This window comes from Physcomitrium patens, chromosome 10, assembly GCF_059467195.1.
Source record: "Physcomitrium patens ecotype Gransden chromosome 10, ASM5946719v1, whole genome shotgun sequence".
Taxonomy (NCBI): domain Eukaryota; kingdom Viridiplantae; phylum Streptophyta; class Bryopsida; order Funariales; family Funariaceae; genus Physcomitrium; species Physcomitrium patens.
In genome coordinates this window covers 15335624-15346603 of record NC_143419.1, presented here as the reverse complement: position 1 = coordinate 15346603, position 10980 = coordinate 15335624, and the positions used below count along the sequence as shown (strand labels likewise).

At 39.0% G+C, this 10980-nt stretch overlaps 1 protein-coding gene and 1 pseudogene across 18 annotated transcripts; one reads left to right on the top strand and one right to left on the bottom strand.

Moving 5' to 3' along the window:
- The first annotated feature begins 1122 nt into the window (after positions 1 to 1122).
- LOC112287387 (sodium/potassium exporting P-type ATPase 1-like) lies at positions 1123 to 4142 on the top strand (annotated as a pseudogene).
- Positions 4143 to 5016: 874 nt separating this feature from the next.
- LOC112287444 (protein GID8 homolog) lies at positions 5017 to 9204 on the bottom strand. Of its 18 annotated transcripts, XR_016505247.1 has the most exons (10): positions 9063 to 9204; positions 8649 to 8820; positions 8200 to 8443; positions 7742 to 7964; positions 7503 to 7573; positions 7050 to 7181; positions 6498 to 6663; positions 6080 to 6230; positions 5329 to 5460; positions 5017 to 5278 (listed from the first exon to the last, which is right to left on the bottom strand). XR_016505247.1 is itself a non-coding variant. In XM_090253871.1 (9 exons), exons 3-8 carry the CDS (start codon positions 8212 to 8214, stop codon positions 6109 to 6111), a joined length of 729 nt encoding a protein of 242 aa, XP_090109997.1. In that variant the 5' UTR covers positions 8215 to 8443; positions 8649 to 8820; positions 9063 to 9204; the 3' UTR covers positions 5017 to 5460; positions 6080 to 6108. The 18 variants fall into 18 exon arrangements, 17 of the variants coding, with proteins under 17 accessions (XP_090109997.1, XP_024386192.1, XP_024386191.1 ...); XM_090253871.1 differs by having other exon boundaries at positions 5017 to 5460; XM_024530424.3 differs by lacking the exons at positions 5017 to 5278; positions 5329 to 5460 and having other exon boundaries at positions 5888 to 6230; positions 8200 to 8263; positions 8748 to 8820.
- Between the last annotated feature and the right edge of the window lie 1776 nt (positions 9205 to 10980).

Genomic DNA, 10980 nt, shown 5'->3' with positions numbered 1-10980 from the left:
GTAGTTGAGACTATGTGATCCAGTTTAATTATCAGGTGTTTTGTTGGTGAAACCGCTGTAAAGCATGTTGAAGAAGTGTTAGAAGATGAATTCAAGATTTTAAAAATCTGAAAAAATCTTCAAGTGTGCCTAATTTTTTGAAAAATTACTTGCCATGAGGATTTCATCAGTATAGAAGATTCACTTTGAATTTTGTGAATTTGAGCTACCAACTTGAACCACTTGAAAGCAACCTATATAGAACCTATACAAAACGTGATAGTGTGCGACCTCTGTCAAAACAATAAAAAACAATGATAAAAGATACGCACGTGAGTTAGTTTTAAGCAAAGGCTCTGATTGTGTCGCTCCCTCACACGTTGGTTGTGGCGCTAGCCTGCAACGCCTACCACTTGAAGCCCCTCAACGGCCCCACGGAAATCTGCTTTCCTGCCGAATGGCCGCGACGCAAACCTCGTGGCCGAGACCAGATCCAACAACACTCACGCGACCAGTTCTCGAGCTCAGCAATCTTGGAATAGGCCCCCATCCGGACTGCATCTTCGATTCCTGGTTACCCGCCATCTGCAGAGTGCCACTCTCATAAGTCTTATCCTGGAGACGCAAAGGCTGGTGATAACCGGATGGGTTTTACTAGGCCACTGTGAACAAGGTTGGTTATGCAATTTAGAATGATTAGGTTGTAAATTGGTGCGCTGAATAAATGATCAGGTTGTGAACTGTTAATATTGTGCGCTAAGGTGGATGGAACTTAACACACTGAGTTGATTGCGGTTTGCTGGGCTATTGCCCAGATTGCAGTCGGAGCAGATGCTTTGAAGTCATGGATTTCATTTGTAAGGTTGTCAGAGCTTGGGTGGTTGTACAGTCGTCCTGTGTGATTGGAGTGCTGATTTTTAGGTCACTGTTGGTGTAATTGAAGTGGCTTTGATTTACGGGGAGGAACTGTAGTGAACAGTGTGGGTTCATTGTTCTCCCCGGTGTAGGTGAGGACTCGGCTGAATTTTCTCAATAATTCCCTCGGATATCCTTGAATCTGCTCTTCTCCGATGCAAGAACATTCTCAACATCAAAACTGAATCTCCGTACATTTGATGCATGACAATGTTTTGTACAAATGTAATGGATCAATCACGTGGAGGGGGGAGCAAGTGCTTGAATTCAGTTGAATTACCTGTGGAAATTACTTTGCTTAACTCCTTACGAGAGAAAATGTCTTGAAGAACTTCAAAATCATTGTCAAATAGGTGCATATACCTTGCAACAACTTACTATCCACTGCATAAAACGCCTCTCCGAACTGAAACTTCAGTTGTAATCATCGACGTCGATTCAGAGCTATGATTTGATTCGGCTGTAACTGCAGCGATCATTCAGCGAGGTAGTGACTGGGGAGGGTCGTGTAGTGTTGTACTGAGACGTCCAAATTTGATAGAGGATCTCACGCACAAGCAACAACCGAAACCAATCGAAGACGGGGATGATGTGCATGCGCAGTCGGTCGAAGACGTCAGCAATGCGTTATTAAGAAATCCCAAATTGGGGTTGTCAAATGGGAGTGCTGCAGAACTTCTCGAGCAGTATGGTCGCAACGAGCTGAAGTATCCAGCCGGGGTTAACCCATGGAAGATACTGTTGCGGCATGCGGTGATTGGCTTGACCGCCGTTCTCGTTATCGCCATGACTATGTCCTTTGCGAGGCAGGAGATTACGCCAGAGCGGGGGTGCACACTCGTGATTGTGATTGCGTTCAATACCATCGATGGCTTCGCTCAAGAGTACTGCGCCGAGAAGAACATGGATGCATTGCGGAAGATGGCGTCTCCGTCGGCCAAAGTGATTCGAGACGGACGTCAGCTCCAAATCCCTTGTGAGGAGATGGTGTCTAGGGACTTGTTGACATTCGAGGTTGAGGATATCGTTACCGCCAATTGTCGGCTGATTGAGGTTTTGAATTTGGAGATAGACAAGGCATTAAGAACGGAGGAGGCTGGACCATCGATGAAGGCCGTGGAACTGATCAAGGGAAAGGATGTTTCTATTAGGGACCGCACGAACATGGTCTACTCACGCAATACAGTGGTGAAAGGTAGAAGAGAGGCGATTGTGGTGTCCACAGGGATGTCGACCGAGATCGGCAAAATCTCGAAGGCGATTAGCAAGTCTAAGACGCAATCTACTACAGTGTAGAAGAAACTTAACCTGATGGCATATGACCTGCTTGGATTCGCGTTTTTACTCGCGTTCATTGTATTTGTTGTGAACAAGTTTAGTTTTAGCACAGATGTTGTGCTGTACGGGATTGCGATTTCAATTGCTATTATTCCCGAGGGACTTATTGCGGTCATTACGATTGTTCAAGCATTAGGAGTACGGTGAATGGCCAAGCAGAATGCATTGGACCGGAAGCTAGTAGCGCTGGAGTCGTTGCAAGCAGTGTCCAATGTCAGTTCGGACAATACGAGTACTTTGACGGAGGGGAAGATGGTTATGACGAACATCTGGCTTCCGAATCATGAATCCCAATACATTGTCACAAGGCAGGGGTATGAGACCGTTTGCGACTTGTCCACTGTACATGGCGGTGTACAAAGCCCGAGAAGCGGCGCTGGATGCAATGAATTTTTGAACTCTGGTGGAGTGCTGCGCTCTATGCAACACGGCCAGTATCGTTGAGGCGTCGGAGGGGAAATTATGGGGTGACCCCACCGAGATCAATCTGCAAGTGTTTGCACACAATATGCAAATGGGGAAGCCCATGCTGAGTATACTCAGGAAGCCAGTTCAGGAATTCCCTATCAGCTCCGACACGAAGCGGATTAGCATGGTGTGCCACGACGAGTCAGAAAATATGTTAGAAGTTTTCACCAAGGGATCTGAAGTTGACCTCTCAATTTGCGACGCTGAGATGGATCGGACCGGAAACGTGCGAAGCATTGTTGGGGATGAGGGGTTCCTTGAGCTCGTCGAAGTTCAGCAAGAGGAGATGGCAAAACAAGGGTTGCTATTTTTAATGCTAGCCTACCGACTAGTCTCGGAGACATGCTAAGGCAAGCCGGACTCCAAGTGGGAACGAACTCAAGTGGGGGAGAGTTTCATATTCCTCGGTTTGGTAGGAACAAGAGACACTCCCCGCAAAGAGACTAAGCCTTTTATACGCAAGTGCCATCGCGCCGGTATCACGGTGCACATGCTGACTGGAGATCACATAGCCACGGGTTTGACGATTGCCAAGGAAGTGGGCATCCTGGAACCCCTGGGATGGTTCCAAGCGAGCGAAGAACAACGCCATCGTTCACTTGTCGACCTCGGTCATGACAGCAACGGAATTCGACCAGCTGTCGGAAGAGCAGGTGGAAAAATTGGTTGAGCTCCTCATTGTGATTGCACAATGTCCTCTTCACCAAGGAACTTATCACGGACATCGTTGTCTTCAGCTGGTTCCTGGGCATCCTCTCCCTGACGTCCTGGGTGCTTGTCATCTACCCCTTCGGTAACTCCGACCTCGCCAGCCTCTGCAATACAACTTCAAATCTCCCGACATGCTCCACAACCTTCCGCGCCAGGTCCACTGTCCAATTATCCCTCACTTGGATGATCCTCCTCCACGCTTACAACTGTCGCCACCTTCGCGCGAGCTTGTTCACCACTGAGAGGGTGGCCGTTCTCGCCTCTTCGACAACAAAGTCCTGGTGGCCAGTGTATTCATCGGGGCTCTCCTGCCAATATCCACGGTCTACATCTCAACTCTAAACACGGAGATCTTCAGGCAGGAAAAAAATCACCTGGGAGTAGGCCATCGTGTTCGTTTGTGTAATCATCTTCATGCTCTTTACAGAGAGTTACAAGCTGCTCAAACGGCGCTTCATCAAGTCTCCCTACAATATGTAGCTAGACACCTGAACCCCCAATTGTTGAATGGTCAACCATCACATCGTACTCACTCACCTTCAGTTAGATGAACTATCGTTTCAGTGGCCACTAGAACAACACCTAAACCTAATCAGTAGGTCTCATCAGCAGATTGTGGTGTAGTTGAAATTCAACCCTCGGATCAAACTACTTGTGCTAATGTACTCAAATAGTGGGCTGTTGTGCAAAGCATAGCAGCAATTCAATCAGTCTGTTGTACGAGAATAGCTCACCTATGGTACAAAATCGTGGAATATTCATCATAATTTCTTTTCTACCGTGTCCTCAAATGTGTGGATTGATCTGTCGTCCACATCGGCGTTCTGTCAAAATGCCGAAATTATGATGAATTGATTTGGGAGTGTGAAATTATGATCATTGAAAGACTGCGCCGCACATTGTGTATGCACAGCATTCACTTTCGGAGGCGCAATATGGTTGCTAGTAATAAGTACTAAGTGGTTATATTTATTGTTACAAATTACTTATAATTGCTTTTATACATCCTATTTTTTTCTTTCTCTATATTTTTTTTAATTTAAACATAAGACAATCTTTTGTGTAACCTTGTCAATATTATCACTATTTTAGTGTTATTTTCGTTCTTAAGAATTATGATACGGTATTGTGCTTTAACAAGTGTATATATAGATATATATATATAAATAAATAAATTTGAAACATTAAACCTCAAAAGAAAGGCTTGTTAAATTTCAAAGACATCAAGATAAGAACAATTAAATATCATCACTTAGTAGAATTTATCTATATAGAATCTTCTGTCTATTAATTTAACACATTAGCTTTATTATTGTATTTGAGGTTGATCTCTGCATCATTTTAAAATTTGAATCTTTTATTTTTCCTTTCTTTCTTGAATTTATTAGTATCTCCTAACCTAGATCAGCTTCATGTGAAATCTTCATTTTTGTTTCTCAACATGTGAATACCTTTTGCAGACACATTTTTTATTTGATACAAAAGTTATAATTTTATAATATATTCTGCTAATTCACATCCATTAGTCACCGACTTTTTATTCCTTGATTTTTGCACATATTAACAAAATCAACCATACACCATAGATGATTCCTGATTCCAAAGATCAATGCAAAATATGTTTTGTCATTTGAATGAACAAGAAAATCTTACAAGACGACCGTACTTCTTAGAGATCAATCTCACTGGGTCATCATTATAAATGCCCAGGTTAAGCAAGAGCATCACAGATTGGTGCGCTCAATGGGGAAATATCTGCATCTTGCTTCCCACCACTTACATTTGGTGAACTGGACCGAGTGCAACAAAAAAGTTGATATATCCTAGTAAACTCTTAACTCTAGTTGAAGATTTCAACGAGATTTAGCTACTGTAACACTTCAATTCAAGGATTTACAGTAGCTAAATCACATTTACCTCAAACTTGTAAGCTGTTGCATTAACCAAAGAAAATTGTATGTGGTTGCTTAAGCAAGAGCTCTACCCTTGATACAGATTTAATAATGTGGAGCCTTCTCTCCGGATCATAACACGCACGGTCCTGATAGTCTGAGATATGCACATACAATTACAAGAACACAGTTTGGTAAATACGGTAGTTATGTTGCCTACAACAAGGTAACCATGGCAACATCTCAGGAATAATATTCTTCCCAATTTTGTCTATACACAAATCAAATTAAAATGAATAAACGCTAGGCGCTGAATAACACATGGCTTCACTGGTTCCCATGAAATTATTGCATCTGCTTGTGCAACTTTAAACCAGCAATGCTGATTATCTCTCCTGGTCCCTTTATGTGAAATTATTTTTTTGTGTGAGATAGAATATGAATGAAGGTGCACATCATAGACTATTTGAGCTCAAGAGATATTAGACTTTTCCTGTGTGGAAAAAGTAGTTCACAGGGAACTTAACTAAGAACTGGTTAATAGAGCTTAGTGATCCAGCAGAGGTTACACAAACTCCACAAAATACCATGAAAAGACACAAACTTTTTAAAAATCATTTTTACATACTTTTTTTTATTAGCATTCGATTACTGCTATTAGGTCTGAAAATAAAAATAAAACTAAATAAAATTCCTTATTGTTGGTAAACGTGAAGGAGATCATATCCAGCTGTCAAGTAGGACAACCATCACTTGAGAGAGGTCGCAAATTTGACCTTCACAAGAAGTTGGAACAAGCTGTAAATTATATCACAGGCCCCTCAAGCGTAGCACCCACAATATTGTTAATTCGAGGATAAGAAACTTTTTCGTCAAGCTGATTTTGCTCCAACATCAACATCTTCAGAATACTTGGTAAGCTTGGACCTGCATGCATCAGGTCATGAACTAAATCGATAAGTTGTGTATACATTTAACCTTTCCTTTATAGCTGAATACTTTCTATATTATAGTCGTGATAGTACCACCTAAACTTCATCAAGCCAACAAAGATCACAAACGCGTGTTAAATCAGAGAATCGAAACATCTCATGAAAGTTACATTTTACACTCTAGCGAGTTACCAATTCATGTCAAAACCTAAGCTGACAGAAATGAAACCATAGTAGTAATAAACTCAATAGAAGGTCTCACATTTCTCATCAGAAAGGCTTTTGAGAACAGCAGCGTCTAATTCATTAGCTGTTTTCCGACGCTGTTTATCGTTCAGGAGCTCTTTCACCTCCTCCACTGAGATTTTAGAAGCGTTTTCAAAAGCCATGAGAGCCATAGTGCGTTCCAGCTCCTCCAAAAGCGCAGGCTGTTAGCAGAGCGTTCGCAACTCAATTAGAAAACTTACCTTCCAAAAAATTCAGAAGAATTGCTTCGGAATTTAACATACATTATAATGAGGTTTCTGCAGGACTACTGGATGTTTAAAATGAAGTAGAAGAAAAGAAAAGAATTCAAAAATATTCAAGAGGAAACTTTGAATGACAAGACACCAGAAGTCGAAAAACACGTATGTCACATGGCATATAGATTCAAAACAAACATTGCGTAGAACCAGAGAATGAGCGACTTTCCATATTTAGAAGGAAGGAAATCCAATAATTAAGAATAACCAGCCAAATGCCGAAGCAAACTAAATTGTGAGCACAACTTACTGTCTCCATAATTTGTAACAAAAACAAAGAATTGGCATACATTATCTTTGCCACTTGGAGCCAGCTTTTCTTGAGCAAACTCTAGAGCTTCTTCGACTTTACCAGCACGAATCAACTCAATAAGCCCTAGCTGCTGCAAGTGAAAATATAGTTGTGGATTTGTATCCAGAATCTGTCATTTTCCAACCAAAAATATTACAGGCGAGTAAAAATAAAATTGAATGCACTTCGGGCTTCACAAGGAAGGTCAATTGTGATGTTCGGTATTGTAGTAACGCTTTTTAGGTAATTTGACAATGCACAAGCATTAAGAAGAGCTTCTATCACCACTTTCACGTTCCAAATGAAAACTCTCACATTGCTTACAAACTTCTTCGCATGCATAAATTAGCTTCGACGATATATTAGTAAGAATACTGAAGAGTTCCACTTCGACTCAACGAATTGTTAAGCTGATCACTGGAAAATTGAGGTCGGAAAGTTACAAACTGGCCTCTGGATTTAAGTGATTGACTTTCTCAATAGCATCCTCCACATGTCCACATTCTACAGCGTTTCGAAGATCTAGGCGATCAAAGATGGTACCAATGTCTACATCAGCTATTTTCTGCTGAGGACATAGACAACGCATTACATGTAGTGTTGAAGCATCGCAATTCCACAAAATAATGATACACATTCGCAACTAGTGAGAGAAACACTAAACAGTAGACGATTTGACAAGGGCCATACCATGACCGACCAATTCTGTGATTAAGGAGGCAATAACAATTTTGCAAGAATTGCAGAGGATACGTTGAGTCCCAGACTCATGCAGGAATTTTTTGACTGCGTCGACATATCCTTCAGTGACGAGAAAATTCATCACCAGCCTGTTCATATCTTCTTTCCAAATTTTGACCTCGCGCAGGTTCTTCTCCCATTCTTCCTTCGTTACGACCTTCTTAGAGGATGACTATATTACGTCAACATGAATCACGCCCATCCAAATTCCGTTATTAGAAGTGGCGATCCAATAAAATATTTCCCACTAGATAAACTCAAAGCAAAAATGTAGGAACATTATTCAATTAAAATACTCGTTATCTGTGACAAATAAATGTTTCCAGTGAACAAAACCATGTAATACAAGGATGTATCCCGTCCAGAGAGTCTCCAGGGAAAGAAGCTAGAATGAAAAGACTTCATACCTCGCCTCTTCTCATGTCTTGAAGAAATTGCGCGGAAAACGTTTTCTCCTCTTGCAGGCACTATCTACAACCACAATTTCTCTGGCTTGAAGAGAAAGCGGAACCGAACAGGCGAAAAATGCGGCTTAGACCATCCCATCCGTGACAAGTGTCTCAGACTAGAATTCGCAGTTAAAAGGAAAGTCAACAATCTCGCATGCACGAAAGAGGAATATCTTGGAACTGACGCAATGGACGATTGCCTCTGATGCAACAGAACAGTCAGGTCACATGAACATGGAGCTACTCACAGCAGCGAAGCGCATTGGACTGTAAGATCATTGCAGAAACAGAAGATTGTGAACATGCGATGTACTTAGGTCACAAGTAATGGCGATGGTTACAAAGCAGAAAAATTAGTCATCAAACATTCACACAAAATGCCTCCACATCCAAGACGAGAGTCTCACGTTCGGGAGAAGGGCTAGCAACAGATCAATGACGGCCTCCAAAGTCAGCGTCCCCTTTACAGTGAATAAAGACACGATGCTACAAGGTGGACAACGTACAGCCACTGTTCCTCATCAACTGAGAAGGTCAGCTCGTCTTGTGTGATTTCCTACCTGCAGCACGCCTCATTACCTGCCCGAAAAACACCATTATTTTCCTGCCTCTCCTATCATGCTACTCATTGCATTGTTCTTAGAAGTTCAACGATTCAAAAAGACGTGCATGAATGATGAGACCCGACAGACTAGACACTGCGTCGTGCAGGACCTAGATTTCACCCAATGGAGCGAAACATACCGCAACGGAATCAGAATTGCACATAGTGGAAGCCGAGGAGACTGTAAGAAGCACGCAGAGTAGGAGAAACAACGCACCATGGGGGCCGCCAATTGGAAATGCGAGCGAAGACACATGAAGTCGAAAAACAAAGCTCTATGGTTTCCTGGTGAAAGATGCACGGCACAGAAACGCAAGCACGCTTCATCGCGGGCGAGGCAATTTCCGGGCAGGGCTGGGTTCAGTTGGCTCGCGGGTGACAGGTTTTACACGGAACTGGTCATGTGAGTGGGAACCTTCTCAAGTCCCTCTTGGCGACGGTCTTGTCCAGTGGGGGCAAGGCCTATCCTTCAAAATTATATCATAAATTGCTGAAAATCAATTTCATCACATTGAATTTTTATGATGTCTCATATGTTTGCACTGAAAAATAATACAACTGATGTTTAATTTCTAATTAATTACAACTCAATGTGCTTTAATATTCTTATTTTATCTTGTTTTTTGCTTAAGTATCGAAGATGTGTTTACTGTGTTTTTATTTATTTGATTCGAATCTGAATATTTTTCTGAATTATTTGAAAAAATATTTTCTAGCACCCAAATACTTACTCAAGAAAGATTATTTGTGTGTCACATAAATGCTACTTATTTTATTTTTTATGATTTTATTATTTTGATTATTATTTTTATTATTTGAAATTATGAGTTTTTAATATTGAAACGTAATTCAGATACTTATGATAGAGTCAAGTAAAAACAATTTAAAAAAAAATACCAAAATCAGACATATAATAATTAAATTTTTGTTAAATCATTTAGCACTTTATATTAAGACCAATTATATTTTTTAAAGAATAAAACATGACTTAGGAAAAAAAACTCTGTTTCTAAATAATCTCGCTAATTATCTTAATATATTTTTTATATTTAAATCAAAATACTAAGATAATTAAGAAGATCATTTAGAAACAGATTTTTTATAATAAAAATTGCATTACTTGATTAAATAAAAATATGATATGTTTTATACAGCCAGGCACTGTGATTTCAAACTATATTTTTGATGTTACATTTATATATAATTTTTTTTTGAAGTTAACTATGTTTTAAGTGTATTATATATTTAACATATATTAAAAATATGTATAAATTATATTTTTGAATTAATAAATTTAAAAAATCACAAACATCTATATAATAATAATTACTATAAACTATGATGTTTAAACTTAAATTTTTGAAATGCAATGTTGATCATTTAATTTTAAATGTTATTCAACCAAATGGGCTTTTTTTTTTTGTTTTAACAAAGTTCTTTCTTGAAATTTTTAAAAATTAAATCTAATGATTTGAGGCTATATATTTGGATTCTTTTTTAAATAATAAATTTAGACATCTTTTATAGTTTTATTTAAATCTATCTATCTATATATATATATATATATATATATATACATTCAAATTATGAATTAGTTTTTTTAGAAAAACTTATGTATAGATTACTAAGCTTATTATATGTACACATATCTTATTGGAAAGATAATTTATAAAAGCTTTCTAACATGATTTAGCATATCTTATATGAATACATATTGTGTAGATATCTTGTTAGCAAGCTTTTTAAAATCTTTTTAGATTTTACAAATGTTTATAAGTGATTGATAGCTTTAGAACTTGACCAACAAATTAACCACATGTTGCACATTTAGACACTTATATTACAAGTTGGCCATATGGCACACATATTAGAAACTTTTTTTACAAATTAGTCATGTATCTTACAAGTTGGATACCTACTTTTTAGCCTTTTGGGCATTGCTACATAGTACTTTAATAGATAGTATATATGGAGGTAAGAGTGAGGCCTATTTCACTCTTCTTAATGTCTTTCTTGTACTCTATTTTGTTTTAAGACTTCCTAGTTCTTTTATATTTAACAAAAGTAATTCTAATTTAAATTATTAATCTATCTTTGTATTAATATAATAATACATTATTAATTTTAGAATTTTT